The 19,384-nt window shown below is 41.8% G+C and overlaps 1 protein-coding gene and 1 pseudogene across 1 annotated transcript; one reads left to right on the forward strand and one right to left on the reverse strand.

Annotated features, from left to right (window-relative positions):
* Positions 1–4,972: 4,972 nt before the first annotated feature.
* LOC126569009 (vascular endothelial growth factor receptor 3-like) lies at positions 4,973–6,629 on the forward strand. Its single transcript, XM_050225780.1, has 4 exons — positions 4,973–5,223; positions 5,573–5,730; positions 5,800–6,111; positions 6,211–6,629. Exons 1-4 carry the CDS (start codon positions 5,157–5,159, stop codon positions 6,469–6,471), a joined length of 798 nt encoding a protein of 265 aa, XP_050081737.1. The 5' UTR covers positions 4,973–5,156; the 3' UTR covers positions 6,472–6,629.
* Positions 6,630–10,664: 4,035 nt separating this feature from the next.
* Positions 10,665–19,384, reverse strand: part of LOC126575806 (uncharacterized) — a 26,671-nt pseudogene continuing 17,951 nt past the window's right edge.

Consider the following 19,384-nt stretch of genomic DNA (forward strand, 5'->3'; position numbering starts at 1 on the left):
TGCGCCGCTGTCGTCCGCTGATCGAGTGTCGACGGCTTCGATGAATTAAAATGAAATACTGGAGCTCATTCTTGGGGTTCAACGGGGTATCGGTCGGTTCATCTTCATTCCGCTCACCTGATGGCTCCCCCCTGCACCCCTACCACCGTCAGTATGCTTTTCGGTGGATTTTATGCCCGTCAAATTGTCCGATTCTCGCATTATTGACCTTTTCTCTGCTTCTTCTCTCGGTTCAGCCGTTGACATCGTGGCCCAGAATGTGGGCCAACGGGAGATCGGACGGACAGAAGGACAGGAAGGTACGTTTATGAGGTTGTGGGCCTTTGTGATGATCATATTTGGTCGTCGACGGTTGACGTTTGGAATATCCGCGCCATCCAAAGGCCACCAAACACAGTCTGAGCCGGGAATAAAGAGAAAATGTTTACGAGCACACTCCGGCATTCGGTTCCGTCCCGGGCATGTGGCGTGGGTCACGGGAGTGTCAGCATGCCGGTTGTACCGGTTGACTCGCCTTGGAATGGTCGGTTTGGGGCTGATGGCAGGTCATAACGTACCCGAATGATTATTTCTATGTTTTGGGGTTCAAGCAACTCGTTCGTCCGTCCGTCCGTCCGTTCGGCTGTATCCGTGTTGGAAATGTCATTTGAATGCGAAACAGATGTGCTTTTCGGGAACGCAAACGGGCCACGCAGAGTCCAGGGGCGGTACCGTTGTTGTGAATAATGCAGTAAAGTTCAGAATGCGCCGCCGGAGATAAAATATCGTGTCGTGACATTTTGATCTACAAACGCGGGCGCGGACAATAATTTAATCACGGGACAGACAGAACACCTGGGGCCGCACGCCCTTGGTGGATTGCGGGCATGGGTAGGGGAGGAAGTGTTTTACATTAATTTGTTGTTGCAGTCACATTAAGTATCTTTGTTTTAGTAGATGCAGTGCATGGAGCGTTTGATAAGCTTCTTAACGATCAAGACCATTATTGGGAGGAATGGTTTGTATTGTTGGTCGGAGGTTTAAATTATGCGATTCGGATGCAGTAAAGGCCCGGAAGGTTGTAAAAGAATTGAAATATTAGGTCCCTGAATTCAGCTAAAATGTGCTGCCACTAATTTTGGGTCACTTTTACAATCCCATATGATATGTCGTCACAAAGCTATACCTTTAAAATGCAATTAAACGTAATTAGCTATACCTTTAAAATGCAATAATAAAATATTTTTTTGTATTGTTAAAAAAGTCTAGTTTTGTGCCTCAAAAGCCATTTTTGCGGGGATGTTAGAAAACCTTCTTTAATTTTAAGAAAACGGCTGCTGAAAATTATCGTTTGGAGGTTTAAGTTTATAGTGAACATGATGGGATACAAAAAAAAAGTAAGAGGTGGATTCAATATTCTAAACCATTGAGCAGGGATTTTGGCGTTAAAGACACCGAACGTACGGGTTATCCAAATTATGAGCAGATACAGATTTAAAGGGTGTCGTGCAGTAAGAACCTCTGGAAACTAGTCAATATTTTGATGGAAAACGTGAGCAACAATAAATGATCCAATTGAAGCGAGCGCTGGCTAGAAAACGGCAAGAATCGAATATCAGACATGATAGACTTATTTTTAAACACGTTAACGCATGACTGCATGTTGCAAAATCGTTGAATGACTTTTCAGCAAACGTTGAAGCCAAAATTTTAGCCACTCGGCTGTATGCATCAGACGTTATTCTTTCGGAAACTACCTGGTTGTTTAAAATATGGATTGGCTGCACAGCACCTTTTTTGAGACAAAATATAGAATTTACTAATTCAGGGACCTTATATTATTTGCATAGTTGTTTGCAATAACCTTTAATATTATTATATTTATTTTAAATTAATGCTACTTCAATATTAGTTCCAATGTAAGCACATCTTCAATTTTACATATTCGTCCCCTTTACCAAGCTGCTTATAGAAAGTCTTAGTACCAATTTCCGTATCTGACGGTGAACGATTCACTTCTTGCAAGCACGTTTTCGCTTCTTCTATGGCTGCAATCGGCGAGCAGTTGCTTGCTCATTTGCAGCCGTTTGCGAACTCGAACGTCGCATACCTGGAAGAAGCAACAAATCGCGACGCGACGGTGAAATGTGAAGCACGGCAATGTTTCAATTTGTCCCCTAATCTACACCCACCAAACCTTTCATCCTTCTCACCAGCCGATAATATCTGCACAAACGACACAAGCTACCTTTAAATCCCATAAACTCTCGCAGCGGAAGCAGCACCAGCATCAGCAGCAACAGCGCGTACAGACTCCAGGCGCTTCTGCTCGAGTTGCAGCCACTTGAACGACGGTGGCGCGATGATGTTTACCAAGAAACTACCGGCAGCGTCGTAGCCACGTAGACATCGTCCAGAGGGGTGGGTGGAAAAGCAAAAAAATAAAACACTTGGAGGAATGCTCAAGACCAGCGAGAGCGAAAACACACATCCCGAAACCCGAAAAAGGAAAGCGTCGCACAGCACCGAGAAGAGCACACCCGCAACACATGAGCTTCCACTTTCGTTCTCATACACGTAAGTCCTTTCACACGCGCCGGGAATATTATTTCAGTGCGAGCAGCCCGGCCAAACTGGCACGAGATTTAATCCGGCACCGGGGTTGGCCATATATTTTCGGTAACTAGACCGGCGTGTTGTTTGCCAGACCCGTCTGCATCTTGCAGGGAAGTGGTTCAACGAGCCGTCGTACGATCTGCCATGAACACCTGGGGTGGAGAAGTTAGTGGAGGTTGAGCCACTACGTACCGTGGGATTTGCACCTTTCGTTCACGGATTCAAATGTAGGAACTGTTTCGATGTCACTTTACAGGTGAAGGATAGAGAGGCACGTAGAGAGGAAGTGCTGCGTGATGGTAGCAAGGGCTAAATATTACATTAAACATACACGCAAACAGTGCTGGTTTGGTGCAAATGATGTTCAACCTCACATAACTATGTGATACCGGGTTACAAATCGAAAGCGAAACAGCAACGTAGAATTTTAACAAATCGATAATTTTGTTAAATTTTGTTCGAATCCGTCGAACACACCGCATTTTTGGACGAAGATCTAATGCGCATTTTCGGTTATTTTAGGATGGATGAGAACGTAAACTATGTCCATAAAAAGGGAACGTTCTACGATTCTAAATCAACTAAAAACATGGCTCACGAAAAATCGTCCCATTTTAATACGGTTGGTCATACCCGAATGACATAAAGTGCGATTGATAGCTAAAACCTTCCTCTACCTTACGCAGGTGGTTAACGCAGGTGCAGGGATGAATCATAGATCACGTACATGGTGAGCGACGCTACAAAGACAATAAGAAACGGTATTCTTATCTAACCCTTTTTCTTCATATTGTTGGGTTGTGTGATTGGAATGGCTTTATTCGTCAGTGTATGGGAATGGAATGTGTAGATATTTTGACGGTCTGGGTTTCGTACCGAGGAGAGATCTCGGGGTTTTGTTGCGAGATAAACCTACCCCGAGGACAATTCCCATACAAAAATGCCCGAATCTTACGCTTACTAGCGCTTCGCATTTAGCTCATCTAGACACGTCGTAACATTTTCCTTTTTAGGCAACCAAAGGGGCATTGGCTCTCTTATTGTAAATGTTGCAAACGTGCATCTTTATTTCTAATTCGCACGAGTCATGACGACAATTTTTAGTTTCGCGTTCGCCTGCTTCTTCAAAACTTCGGTCGGCCGTTGCCCTGATCGTGGATTTTGACCCTCGAGTGAACACTCGATCCAGGTGTGCTTATCACACTCACACACCGTCCGAACTGAGGACTTTCATCCCCCTGTAGAGCCATATCTTCCTAATCGATGATGTTACTTTTTTGTGAGAAACATTTTAGCGATTTTGGGGGCAGTAACAATGCCCCTTCTCCTGGGCCTCCAATCTACTCCCATCTGCCATGACCTTCCGATTGGTTTACTACGATTTCTTGCCTTGTAGTAACGACTCTGAGCCGCATCACGTACACGACGCCGTGTTAGTGCTACTGTGCTCGTCCGAACTGCTGCAACGGCTGTGTGCGTCGCTGTCGCTCCTCCTCCTAGTGGCGGTTCCGATCGTGCCTCAGCTATCGGGGGATGACGCCCAGGACTTTCCTGATTTCGAGTGAATCCTACGGGAATATAGGTCCTGGTGTCTCGGTGCAGTGCAGTAGCTCAGATCCTAGTCATCTGTTCACCAAACGAGAACTCTAGAACACCACGTGATCGGCACTCGCCGGTATTCCGGGCCAAGTCCACCTTGCCGTTCACACGATTGCACCAACTGTGCACGTCGTTGCGTACAGCGGATGTTGTTGCTGAAGCTTGACACTGCCCGTCGCAGGATCTACCCGTTCCGTCCAGATGGGAGCAGCAATCCACATAGTCGACTCGGTTACAGCAACAAGGATTTGCGAATCATTCGCCTTCTCGCCAATGGTGTCAGTAAAATTTACTGCAGAAAAGGGGACACATTTCAGGATCCCGGTTGAAGGTAACCAAATGCTTTGGCATGCGTGTTTCACATTTTTTATGAGTGACTCACGCACACCTACTATTTGCAAAAACGCCGAATAATGCTGATCTGATAAGATATCCGTCCGACTAGACGGTGCCTCGATTTAGGAAAAGGTAAGGATGGGAGTATAAGTACCGGAACAATTCAGTTCCGTCTGTTTTGCCTCTCGGGCAGTTAATATCACTTCTTAATGAGTAGCTTGTGTCGTAACTACTGATTTTGAAAAATTCACACGTGAGAGCAAAGAAAAGAAAAATATATAAACGTAACTGTCACTAATGTTGAAAGTGCTCGTATACTTTCTAGTAGTAGTGTTGTAAACAGTGCGCTGAACAGAATGCTGAGCGCTGAATGTCCTCGCGAAGACGATAAAAAGGGAGGCGCGCGAGAATTAGGCTCATTCAATAGCAACTGGGACAAATTTGTGGTTTTCCTTTGTTAGCTCCGCCACCCAGGCAATAAAAATAAGCTATCATTTCCGACAATTTCCCTGTTCAATTTTGAAATGTTAGAACCAATTCTAACAAGTAGAGTTCATAAAAAGTTTAGCTATTGTTAATGAAAGATAGTGTTTGCCTGCAGTTATAAAAGTGAAATTCATTACAAGATGAAAATATTAATAGGAGCATTGATTATGCTTATGCAGTCGCTTAGCCCAATGTTACATATTCATGGTAAGTGGTGCTACACGAACTCGTGGTGCGGGTCCCGTCGCGCCGGATTGCAAGCCGTAGTGCCGGTCATTGGGAGAACGGTCGGCTGCCAGGCGCCGGCCAAGTAACATTCCTGGCAGGCAGCTGACCGGATCCGCAGGGAAAAGGGCCCAGGTAGGCGCCGGGTATCTGATGTAGGTGGTTCGGCGCCCATCAACGGGAGAACGGGACGGACTAAGTGGCCGATAAGACGTATCGGATAAGACGTGCCGGTCGGAAAAGGATTTCGAAATTGAACAAGTTCGCAGTGTAAATGACGATTGTACGCTCACAAGCGACATTTTTTTTAAATTTATTTTAAACTTTCTAGCTCTAGCTGTTGAGTCTACCGCTATTGGAGGTGCTAGCGCTCCAATAATTGAACCATTGATCGATGAGGAAGAGCTTGCCTTCGGTGATACGTGGAATATCAGTTGTAAATCCAACGAACCGATCGTTTGGAGGTCTTATGATCCCCGGTCCGTGGAGGTAAGTATATCGTTTGATATAGAGGGAGTGTGAAGAAGTTAAAAAAACGATCATATATCCTGGTCACAGACTCCTCCGAATGTCAGTAGCATTGACACTTATACTGGCGATGTAGAAATGCAGTATGGAGCCGTCCTTATCATTACAAATGCCTCAGCAGCTTCTGTTGGTCGATACTACTGTGTAACATCTGAGAAGAAGCATGAAGATTTGGAGGAAATGGTGAAGGAGGGGTTTGCATCCAGTATCTATGTGTTCGTTAAAGATGCCACTCAACCTATTGTACCAATTCCAAGATGGGTGTATTACATTCAGCATGAAGAGGTCTACATGCCGTGTAAGCCATCGCACCCGGATGAGGAAGTGGAGTTATGCAACATGGTGAGATATTGCTATAATCAATGACATTGATGGTCAACCGAACCATCAGGTTTTTTTTTGTCCAGAAGTATTTTTATCTGATGCGCTTCTTTTTTCTAGAATGGAGAGTGCTTGACGACACCAGACGATCCCACAAAAGGTTTCCTGCTTTCAAAAGCATCATTTAAAGTTCCCGTAAAAGGAATGCTGATTTGCAAAAGTGGTAATGTAAGCTATGAAATGCTTTTGCTATCACCAGAAAATGCACTGACCGACATTAAACAAGATGAGCACGAGCTGTGCAAATGTGGAGCGGAGAATAAGAACCTACAGTATTCTCTTTATACGATCGTCGGCATCGTCGTATTCATCAGTTTATGATTGCATCAATTATGTGTTACCGCCGTAAATTAATCACCAGACATACGACAAGAGGACAAGACGAGGGTAACGACGGACTTTTAGCGACCTCTGATTCGGTTAATGTGAATGAATAGCGCTATGGAATCTTAGGTTTATGCAATTAGTTTGAAATACCGCGCCCAGCGCATGCTATTCACATGAGCCCGGATCCAGAAAAGAGCGATGTCTTAAAGTTCAGCGATGTGATGAGTGTAATGCCTAAAAGATTATGCTTATGTCAAAAAGATTATAGGACCGTGGGGCGTAAATCCGAACGTAAAAGCAAGCGTAAACACAGCACCAACATGAAGCGTAGCGTTATGAAGAATAGAATGTTCTACAATCGCTAATACAGCAACTAACATCTTAAAATATATAGAAAGGTGTTCAGAAATCAACTTATCTCGTCAATTTATGTTTTTTGTGACCAGAAACTCATGTAATTGATGTAATAGCATGCTGTAATTGCAGTTGACGTTTCGGTATAAACTTTTAGGCCGTTTCTACACTGCGCCAAAATTTTCGCTGCCAAAACGAAACTTATAGGATTCCCATAGAATTCCTATGGGAATATACAAGATTCCTATGGGAATCCAATAAGTTTCGTTTTGGCAGCGAAAATTTTGGCGCAGTGTAGAAACGGTCTTATGCGATTATGCCTGCCACACGAAGCGTAAAGGCCGGAATACACGAAGCGTAAACTCTCGTATAAACTCAGAATGTAATGCCAAAAAGTTTACGCTTCGTGTGGCAGGCATAATCGCATAAAAGTTTATACCGAAATGTCAACTGCAATTACATTCGTGCACCTGCAATTACACTATGCTATTACATCAATTACATGTGTTTTTGGCCACTAAAAACATAAATCGACGAGATAAGTTGATTTCTGAACATCTTCTTTTATATTTTAAGATGTTTTTACTGTATATTAGCGATTGTAGAATATTCAATTCATCATAACGCTACGCTTCATGTTGGTGCTGTGTTTACGCTTGCTTTTACGCTCGGATTTACGCTCCGCGGGCCTATAATCTTTTTGACATAAGTATAATCTTTTTGGCATTACATTCTGAGTTTATACGAGAGTTTACGCTTCGTGTATTCCGGCCTTAAACTTTTTGGCATTACACTCTGAGTTTATACGAGAGTTTACGCTTAATGTATTCCTGCCTTTAAGAAATTTTGTTTTAATTTTTCGCTATGTTTATATTTTTTTATTCATGAAACATTCTATAATATCACGAAAAATTGTAGGATCAATTGGAGCAAAACATACATAGATATTGATCATACATCACACTCTTGAAAAGTAGTAGTTTAATATGATATCCAAGTAAAAAAATAAAAGCAAATAATTTTCTTTAAAAAGTCTCCAAAAAGGTTTTTTAAATAAAATTATCCTTTAACCCATCATAATTGAAAACTCCGCGTTAAAATCCAGCATCCTAGCTAACGACTAGGTTCTTGGCAGATAAAATATGCTTTGTCCAATAAGCTAATAAAGAGATTACAATTATGCATCAGATCTTCTCTTGTGGCAAGAAAAGCTGCGTGTTTGCAAGAAATAGTGCAACAGGAAAATTTTCAAAACAGACGCCAAACATCACTTTAATTGAGGTCAAAGTTTGTACTATATGACCGTTTCTACACAGCGCCAAAATTTTCGCTGCCAAAACGAAACTTATAGGATTCCCTTAGGAATCTTGTATATTCCCATAGGAAATCTATGGGAATCTTATAAGTTTCGTTTTGGCAGCGAAAATTTTGGCGCAGTGTAGAAACGGTCTATAAAACTAGTGTTCCCAGCAAACTTCGTTCTGCCATTCGTCTCTTGAGGCCTATATTTAAGAGGGCTTCGGTAATTTCTGGCCAAAAAGAGGATCATTTTGGTCGATTTTTTGTGAACAAACCTTTTAACTTATTCCTCTCAAAAGAATGGCATATTAAACAACAACTTTTGAAGAATATTTAGTTCTACTTTGGTGAAGATTTATTAAAAACTTCATCCATGGGATCAAATTTATGAAGGTGCGTCTGCGAAAAGATACTTTTTACGGTGCCCATTATAGCTGCGTGATGGGTCATCAGAAAAATACAAATCGATGTTCGTTTGAAAGATTATAAGTTTATCCAGGTAGCACCGTTGAGTTTTTGTTGAATTTCTTATTATTCGATTTTTGGCAGCCTTTTGAAGTTGAAAAAGTGATCATACTATGATCAAACCGGGTTCGTCGCTTAGAAGGTAAGTCTTTTGATTCGAACCAAAATCGGCTCTTTTTTTATAGCTTATAGTTGCGTGATGGGTTATCAAAAAAATACAAATAGATACTCGAAAGAAAGATTTAGAACTCGTTAGAAAGATTTTAAGTTTATCCAGGTAGCCCAGACGAGTTTTTGTTAAATTTCCTATTTTTCGATTTTTGGCAGCATTTTGAAGTTGTGAAAAAGTGATGCTTTTTGTCATTCTGCCTAAAAACACGGTTTTTAATGATTTGTTTAAACAATGATTCAACAATTTTCATGAAATCTTCACGGGGCTACCTGCCAAAGAATGTATAGATGAGATGTTGACAATTTTGAATCGATCGGTCCAGTAGTTTTCACGGTACGATGGGCACCGACTGGTTGAAAACGTTGGTTTTGGGAAACGCTCTTCAAAGTAGCGAGCTGCATGGAGCCTTGTTTGAAACGCGGATTTTCTAAAATCTGTAACTTTGTCAGTTTGGCTTCGATTGATCCAAAAATTTTGCACAAGACTATTGAAAGGATCAGCATTCAAGAAAAAATGTCAAAATATGTCAAAAAACCGAAGCCCTTCTGTTACGAACAGGCCGACAGGTAGCACCCTGTGTAAGAAGAGAGAGAACAGGAACAGAGAACAGGGACAGAGAGCATGAATATGAGATAATTAATCGCCTAATTTCGTGTAGTAGGTGACTAGTTTCTACTAGTTTCGAGCGCCCGAAAAGGGATAAAAGCGACGCGCGCCGCTAGGAGAGGTCTCTTTTTGGCGAACAAACACTTGCGATCACCGAGGTTCAACTTCGTGTTTTTTAATCGTAGCCTCAGTTTTACCAGTTGATTCGGGTTCATACGGGTTCACATAGTGTGTAGAAGTCGTTTAAGTTCTTGTAAAATAAACGAAGTGAATCATTTAGAATTGAGGCCGTTGTAAGAAGGGGGCTCGGCTCGGTGGTCACACCTGGCTTAAGATGTTGGATGTATAGTTTTTAATGCAACATAAAAAAGGAAACGGTTTTTACTGTACTGATGCTTCCAATGATACTGGAGACCAAGAACCATTGTCATCACAATCGAGGAGTTTCGAAACGATTTTTTTGGTAATGTTAGCACACCTCATCCATCTACCCTTTTTTAACACACGACATTTTTTTGTAGAGGATCGTAGAACCATATAGCAATGCGGCACGATGTGAATGATCCACGGGAGGATTCGCATTAGTTCCACATGATCAACCTTCGTCCTTCGCTTTCATTAATCCTTTCTCGTTGTTCTTGAGATCTTGATTTTCATTTTCAGACGTACGCAATTGAAGCTGAAAACATGCTTGATACGTTGCTCAGAGGTTTGGTTACTACATGGAAGGCATTTTCTCATTTTTATTTCTTTTCATCATTGGCTCCTCGGTGAAAGCAGTCAGCCTGTTGAGGATCAAACGCTCAAGGAGTGGTGCTTGTAGCCTTCAACCGACAGAACAGTTTGTGGGACGTCCGCTAGGTTCTTGCAGGGATCCGGTAGAAGAAAGAGGTTTCGACGCTTCCAACCGCTCGGAAACGCATGATCATCTACTTTTGAAAAGCTTTCCGAAACATAGCACGACATGATAATAGTGCGATTTTCAAAACACTGTTTGGGACTTTAACTGAATGCTGAATAGTTGCACTCGATTGTGAGAAGTTTTGTTTTACAACAGTCCCTCTTGTTATTTTACTACTCTTACTTAGTTTTTTAGTATTTTGGTTTTACATTCACACAAAACAAAAAACTACAAAAGAAATCGTTAATTACCCCGCATTGTCAGATAGTCTGACCGGTTACTACTAATAACTACTTATAAGATTTGCGACCACTATACGTACGATCATCGTTTGATACGTACGATCGTCGTTAGCACAAGTATGTAAATAGGTTAAGATGGATTTGCACTCTAGTTCGAATCTGTATTCAATTGTTCGCTATCATATGGATAATCGTTGATTACGTTCGATCGGTTGCGTTTGTATACGTAAACATAAACTACACCGCCAAGTAGAACTAAAAACATTGCACCCACTAGGTAACTAGCCGCTACAACCCATTCTTCCCCTTCAGTTATTTCTATCTGAGAGATCCCTTTCGTAGTATCTAGTTGAGCTGCGTCTTGCGTAGCTTCATATGGATTCACCTTTTTACACTCATACTCTCCGACCTCATAATCATCGTGTCGCATGTGGCCCTCTAAAGATATGATCGTTTGGCTTCTAGGAACGCTGGAGGTATTTTTTCTCAACCCAACAGGCACTCCATTCTTGTACCAGTTCAATACTGAATGTGTCATTCCGGTTACATTGCATTGAAGGTTGATAACCTCGCAGTCTTTGGTATTGAGCGGAGTCTGGCTGTTGCCTGATGTCATGCTGACCGTAATAGGATACCTCATCTCAGGCGGCGGGGCTTCTAAATTGATTTTTCCTTTCTGGAAAACATTCAATAGAGTATTCAATAGATGTGATGAGTATGTGCCGCAGTCTGTGAAACTTGTCAAAGAACTTACATCGTCTGTTTGTTGATTATTTGATGTTGCATTCACCTTGATCATAACTTTATCGCCAGGGACAAAGAAGATAGTGCATGTATGTGAGTTATGTTTCACAGCTGGGGCAGTGTTATCGGGATCATAAATGTTGCCAAACCAATCTGTGATAGAAACACGTGGTAATACTAAGTAGTAGGCTAAATTCTGTACATTTTTATTTACGACTTTGAATTTTATTCCTTGTTTATATGTCAAAAGACGTTTCGTAATAAACCCTCAATTATACATCTTATTACTGTTAAAAAAATAACCATTCATGAATACCATACCTTCTGTCGGTACAACATGCAGTACGTAACTTGCATTTCCACTTCTACAAAAGAGCGTGCCGTCTTCAGGTATGATTGAAGATGTTTTCGGAATCGTAAATCCTTTTGTTGGATCATACACCGCCAAGCACTTTTCGTTCTAAAAAAAAGTACAAGACTTTTAGTTGAAAAAGACCTCATATGAAGAGTAACAATAAGTTCATTTTGATTGACATAATTCGTGCCGTAATTTATGCTAATAGTTAACCTTGTTGCACAGCTCCACTTCAATGTCGGGGTACGAAGGCTTACAAGGTATGATGATTTTGTCATGCGTCGGGTAATAGGATTTCTCCTTCGTCGGTACCAGGGGCTGCTTGTAGTCGTTTACGAAAACGTAGACACTGGATGCAAACCCCTCCGTCACCATCTTGTCCAAATGTTCATGTATCTTATCTGATCTCACGCAATAATACCGACCAACCGATGATGCTGATGGATTGGTGATGGTGAGAATAGAAACATACTGCATTTCTAATTCAAGAAAGTAGGATGAACTATTGATGCTGGGAGGCGTCTGTAAAAGGTTTTATATAGGAAAGCTGATAAATTATTTTAAACTATATTCCATGACGAATAGCATACTCAGTCGAAGTAGACATCATGGGCCTTCCAATTGATGGGGTGCATAGATTTGCAGGTTACATTCCAATCAATTCCGGCTGCTATTTTTTCTTCTTGGTAAGTTGTGTCTATGATTGGAGCTCTACTTTCAGAGTAATCATCACGAGCTTTGGGTGCAAACAAATTAGCAAGAGGTTAACAAAACGGAGTTTGTAGGAAGGCTAGTTCCAGAAATTAGGTAAGTACATGCACTCATTATATTTGACTGTATAACTGTAAGTGTAATTGTAATTAGAAAATTTGCTGATTGCTGCTGACTTTTTAATAATATTTACTTGAATAATTAGTAGGTGTAGCATGTGAATAACTATAATTAAAATGTGTTGGAGTTTACCGTTAACGATGATGAGCCACATCAGAGCACATGCGAAAGTTTTTTTGTATTGATGCATTTTGAATCCGGACAGGAGATTCACGTAATAATCTGAAATTTTTCTGGGTGAATCCAATTTGAACGATTCTTTGAAATTAGTAAACTAGTATTAGCATTTTCATATGACTTGGAGACCCCTGCTCAAATAGGTTGAGTCGATGACTGCTCCATTCAACCAATAATAAAAATGATGAATAAATCTTCAGCACAGCTGCGATCACACACTGTCACTCCACAGGTAACTTTTTTAGGACTTATTTTACCACTTATTTCTCGACTAATCACAATATTTCGACATATTTCACTAAGTAATTCCAAAGACGTCTAAAACTTCGCAACGATATGAAACTGAATTGAGAGCTCATTGTTGAGTGTAACATCAAGAATGAAGCTTCATAAATATCTGAAAAAGCATATTCTCTATTCTGTCCTATTTCGATGCAAAGGTACGATTTCAAAAGTAAAAACTGAACCTCTTCTGGCCGAAGGACATTACTAAGAAACAATCGTTGTCATTTTTTAACACCATCTAATTTAGTTTATCTGTAGCAATAGATTATTTTTTTTGGCTACCACTTTGTGATGAACAGATACTTTGGTGCGCCTAAACTACTCCTTTGCTGACGAAGTACTTACACACTAAGAGCAAAACCTAAACTGACTGCCCCTAACATGAAACCAGGCAAGACAACAGCGAGCTTATCGTTAAGGTCGCATGGTCAGTCATTGAGCTTCATGTTACTATAGAGTTATCGGTTCCGGACCACCACCATTGAAGAAATTCCATTGACGATAAATGATATGAAATCTGATAAGATTTAGACAATCCTAGCATATACCTATGAGAGGTCAAAGTAGATAAGCTGGGTTTTTAATCGAGGCAACACAATTTACAGATAACCAAAAACTTCTACTCGACAGAAGCGGACTGACGGGGATTGTGGACCGCATTTAGTTGACCTTTTTTCAACGCAAACAATTTCATCGACTTTTTCCGAATCTCGTGCATTCTTTTCCTGTCCAGTATGAATAAAGAGAAAAGATTATGTAAACCAACAGTAATGTCACAGCAATTAGCTAGTAAAATTGCTGGAATATTCCAGTGGCAACAGTGTACCGATCAGTCACTAGGCTTGGCGGCTGATGTCATGGCATTCAACATAACATTTGAGGAAAATGTGAAAAGTAAGCATTTCAGAATGTTGCTGCTGCTAGTGTGTTCAAAATCGAATAATGTCCAGAGGTAGTATTTCGGTCGATGAAGTCACCTACGTAAGTGCGATGCGCTTGTGGATAAGGCTTATCGCGAATAAGTGCATATCAGAATCTTTTTCACGATGGCTTCACGTTGAAATGCGGCTACGTGGCCGAAGAACCAGAAGAGTATGATGAAAGAGATAAACTTGTTGCCACCGCCAGTGATAAAAACCGCATGCGCGTAGGTGTGCTGTCGATAAGCATCGTGGCCGAGGATAACTTAAATCTTGAATGCTGGAGCAACCAGGAGGCCAGGCAGTGTGGAGCGCCGGAAGCATCGAGCTGGGATTGGGACATCGAACAACGAGGGTATCAAAACTGGATGAGTGTGCGCTTAATTTTTCGCTTATCAGCACCGTCTGCCTGCCGGCACCCACACCTGCGCCTGATCGAACCTAAACACCACCTACGCCTACCCAGATAGCCATATCTCAGCTTGCGGTTGCTAAACTTGTATGAAAGTCGATATTAAGCTGAGAGTTATTTTATTTAATTTTTTTTACATCTTGAGGGAAGGAACAGGAGTTATTACGTACCAAATGCATCCGCCTCCCTTTACTGATAATAAAAATATTCAGTCCCAGAACTTTTTTTGGAAATGTAGATATTGGTTTTTACCGAAATTGCAATTGAGAAATTGCTGGTGCTAGTAGGATCTTATTTTAGGACATAATTAGAGAATATCATTTTGTTATGATGTGCAGATGAAGAGATCATCAACATTTCAAAAGCAACAGTCAAGTCGTCTTGGCGCTACGATAGACACCTTTCCTTTCAAATAAAAATGTAATCAAATCTCAAGAACCATAGTTTGACCGCTTAGAACAAAGCTTTGACCCTGCGTTGGTTTCCGTTCCATCTTAAAACCCATTTCCTCCAGCAGCTCCGGCATGCTCGGTGGAAAGAACGCATTAACTAAATACTCGCATTGGCCGCGCGACCGGAAGCTCATTTCACTCACTTCGCAAAGGAAGTGATAAATGAAGTAAATACCGACCAAATTCCCAATTGGATTATTACGATCGAGTTCCAGCGGAGGCCTTTCATAGATTCCGCGGCCGCGCGCACACGGTTGGCCGGCGGGTCAACCGTACCAGCCACGGAACCGGTGGTGGCCGACCGGATGAGACTCGCTGGCAATTATACAAAGCCCCCTAAAGCCGAGTGGTCGAGCGGTGGTCGCTACTCTCGATACTCTAATTATCATCTTCACCAACGGTTGGTGATCGGTGGTCGGAATTCGTTCGTTCCGAGACATCAGCAAAGATCCCGAAAAATCAACAAACCTCCTCTCACCTCCAATCCACCCGTTTTCCAGACGGCTTAAAACAAGCAATCTCAATGACTGCTCCCATATGGACTGAGCGTCCATTTCCGCTGTGCGTTGCTGTCGGTGCGCGGCGAGCGGAAGTCAATTTCGTTCGCCGGCAAGCAGTCATGCCGGGAGTCCTGCCCTGGCCACCCAGTCCAGTTTCAGTTCCAAGTTCAAGCAAATAAATAAAACCTCGCAATGCCAAAGCTCAGCTCGAGCTCTTTAGTGAGCTCGGGATCGGAGTGTGACTGTGGAGCGTGCTCGAATGGGAGATTGAAAGCAGAAGAGAGGAGCATAATAATTGCTCAACCGGCAACATACCACAGCATCAGCAGCAGTAGATGAGCATGGGTGCATCATCTGCCTCGGTGAGGTGCGTTCGAGCAGCGACGAGCATTAAACGAAATGGAAACGTGCAACGTGCGATGATGGGTTGACCCTCCGGGTCGTTCACTTAACACACTCGAGCACGTTCGTGCTGTGGCTGACCACCAGTTCCCGTCTCGTTCTCTAAGCATATTAAGCGTAATTGACAGAGATTACGCTTTGTCGTTATCATTTGTATTAATCATAATTGTCCGGTGAGTGGTCGGTAGTGGCAAGCCCGGGAACGTGATGTGCTCCTATTGCTGTCAATATATTTTGAGCTGAGCTATTTTTAGAACCAACCAGCGTTCCTTCTAGCGTTCCATCGCTCGATCGAGCGCTCAATGCTGCTAAACATTCCGGAGCGTTGTGAGATAATTTTACGTTCTCTGCGGCATCTCGATCGATTGGTATGGCGTGGGGTTGCCACCCGATGCACCGGTTGCAAACGATAGGTTTGGAGCACGTTGGACCTGGGGAAGGTGATGACCTCGATAGGGAGGTATCAAATTTAATTTTTATTTAATAACAGCAAGTTATTCGCCACGAGACAACTGCGGATATTTCAGGTATAATTGCGTTCCATTGGTTTCTGCTTTAGTGCAATTGAATTACGCCAGATACATAAATGAGATTTGGTGCTTGGAGTTGGGTTTCATTTAATAACTGGTAAGAGTTATGTATTTTAGCGTCTCATACGTCGATTTAAGTTTTAAAACCGAAGATGCATTTGATAGATTCGATTTTATAGCGTATAGGTAAAAATGAGTTAGACTTTACAGAAGCCATTAGGTTGAGAGAAGTGCAATTAGCAAGCGAATGATGGGTATCGATTTCAAAAAGATATTTTCAATCCCTCATTATCATCTTTTAAGATATCTGTTATTCTGACCCGTAAAAATGAATTTCTCTGACTTAAACAACAATATAAACATAGTCATTTATATGACTTAAATATGGTGAAACAAAAGGAAATAAAATTAAAAATGTGTAAAGCGGGCGCCAGACGATGCGTAAACTCTCGTATAAACTCAGAGTGTAATGCCTAAAGGCCGGAATACACGAAGCGTAAACTCTCGTATAAACTCAGAATGTAATGCCAAAAAGATTATACTTATGCCAAAAAGATTATAGGCCCGCGGAGCGTAAATCCGAGCGTAAAAGCAAGCGTAAACACAACACCAACATGAAGCGTAGCGTTATGATGAATTGAATGTTCTACAATCGCTAATATACAGTAAAAACATCTTAAAATATATAAAAAGATGTTCAGAAATCAACTTATCTCGTCGATTTATGTTTTTTGTGGCCAGAAACACATGTAATTGATGTAATAGCATAGTGTAATTGCAGGTGCCCGAATGTAATTGCATTTGACGTTTCGGTATAAACTTTTATGCGATTATGCCTGCCACACGAAGCGTAAACTTTTTGGCATTACATTCTGAGTTTATACGAGAGTTTACGCTTCATGTATCGCCGGCTTAAAAGATTATGCTTATGTCAAAAAGATTATAGGCCCGCGGAGCGTAAATCCGAGCGTAAACTTAGCACCAACATGAAGCGTAGCGTTATGAAGAGTTTAATGTTCTACAATCGATAATATACAGCAACAACATCTTAAAAAATATAAAAAGTTGTTCAGAAATCAACTTATCTCGTCGATTTATGTTTTTGTGGCTAAAAGACATGTAATTGAATGTAATACCATAGTGTAATTGCAATTGACGTTTCGGTATAAACTTTTATGCGATTATGCCTGCCACACGAAGCGTAAACTTTTTGGCATTACGCTCTGAGTTTATACGAGAGTTTACGCTTCATGTATCGCCGGGTTAAAATGAAAAAAAAAATTTAATCAAATTCAATTATGAATGAGCAAAAAGAAATGGTTCAGCCGGAAATATTTAAATAGCTTGGGGAATTTACGTGCTGCCATTTTAAAATAAAATAGCGAACGAACATGAAGAAGTGAAATTGAGAAGGGATAATTAATAGAGAAGTGCATGCGAATATCCCACTAAATATCTTTCTAATTCTTATATTTCAGGGAAATTGTAAAAACCCCCAATGAATAGTTACGATAGTTCCTAACATGAATTGCAGAAAGCCAAATAGTTCTGATTGAATCTTTGAGCTTTCACTCCTTTTTGGGAAAAAAGAGATAATTACAAACATGATTTACGACTGCCACCTTAACAAGTCGCTTAACATGTTTTAGCAGCAATTTTTCGTTGCTCTGCTGATTGACTTAATTCAAGAAGCTTCTGATAGTTGTTCTCCAACAACGCATTAATACGATTGCATTGCAAGCACCAAAGGAAGAGCGGTTGCTTCTTTCCAAAAAAAAAACTCCCTACGCTTACAATCTGACGCCCTCATTCTCGCTGTTCGAATTGGCATTCGACCAACACGCTGCTCAACAAGTGCATTCCAAGGATCCGCAATTCGGTGTAGCGATCAGTGTGACTCAACTGCATTCGAACGACTGCGCCGTCTGTTCCATCTTCACCCAGCAGTCTCTTGGCGGCATTGGCTGGAGTCGGAATTGTGTTGGAATGCGACAACACTTGCGGTTGCACAGGAATTCCGCTTCTCACGTAAATTAGCGTACCATTTCGTCGTTGTCCACGACTTCTCCTCAAATTCTCACAACCCCAGACGCTCCATCGGCACCACATGGTTCAAGGGCTTCACCTCACGGTCTCGAGTGTTCCGGATTTTGCTTCCCTCGCTTTTGGCCAGTCAGTTCGTTCCTGTGGGTGGGTGCGGTCGGGGCAGCAGCTCGCTGTTGGAATGCCAAGCATCTCCGTCCGTCTCTCGCTCTCTGTTTGCTCCCAATTCCAAATTGATCCCACATCGAACGGCCGCACCTGTTGACCGCTGCCGTCGGATCAAGGCCGCAGCTCGATTGTTGGGCCTCGATTTCGGTTTCGGGCTATTCGGGCCCAAAGCTGGCTGGCCTGGCTGGCTCAAAAGCGAAACTCGAAAATCTCATTTTCCCACCCGCTCCAATAATTAGGCGGCCCAGGGTGGGGCGCCAGCCCGGGGCTGGCTGTTTGTGTTGCGTGAATGTGCTACCAGTCGATGAAAAGCATCTACTGATTTCCTCGAAATTGATCGCCGATCAACTTCATCAAAATGCGCGCGCGATCTAACGCTGCGGGCCGATCGATTTTTGGGACCAAGCATCGGTGGTGGTCGATGGGGATGGTGTTTCGGGCGATGAAAGCGCAATTGCTCCACTTTCAATCAACCGTCCACCGGCCGCAATGTGACCGCGTTTGCTTATCCACGCGGTGGTGCATGTTTGTGCGCGTTCGTGACACCCAAGAGGGGTTTTTTTTTAACATTTTCATGAACCATCTATGCTATCGAAGCGGTGAGATCACTTCTGAACGCACAGAATGCATGCAACTCGATGAGTGTGTGCTGTGGCTAGTGGATAATGGCGGATTGGAAAGTGTTTCAGTTATTTGTTTTCTCACTGCCATTGTTGTAATCGGAGTGGATGCTTATAGTTGAAGAGTAGTGAATGCAATTGCAATTGCAATTGCTCATGCATCATTTGAGCAATTTTTATTACTCTCATTATTACTGTCTTCATTGTACTGTAGCTTTGTTGTTTATCTTTACTGTTCTCTTAATTATTATTATTACTTCAGGACCTGTAAGAAGCTTTGAATTAATTTCATTTTTTTGGTAATTTTTCTAGGTTACTCAAAGTATTGATTGACCTTCTTTCATACTCATTGACATGTTTTTGCAAAGTATTATTTAATCATCATCTTAGTCAATATCTTATCTAATCTAAAGGGTTTCACATTTTCTT

Source organism: Anopheles aquasalis, chromosome 2, assembly GCF_943734665.1.
Source record: "Anopheles aquasalis chromosome 2, idAnoAquaMG_Q_19, whole genome shotgun sequence".
NCBI lineage: Eukaryota > Metazoa > Arthropoda > Insecta > Diptera > Culicidae > Anopheles > Anopheles aquasalis.

Excerpts from the sequence above, each read along its gene's own strand:
- LOC126569009 (XM_050225780.1), top strand. The coding sequence starts at position 5,157 with ATGAAAATATTAATAGGAGCATTGATTATGCTTATGCAGTCGCTTAGC. Across the intron at positions 5,224-5,572 it reads CCCAATGTTACATATTCATG|CTCTAGCTGTTGAGTCTACC; the intron begins GTAAGTGGTGCT and ends TAAACTTTCTAG. Across the intron at positions 6,112-6,210 it reads AAGTGGAGTTATGCAACATG|AATGGAGAGTGCTTGACGAC; the intron begins GTGAGATATTGC and ends TCTTTTTTCTAG.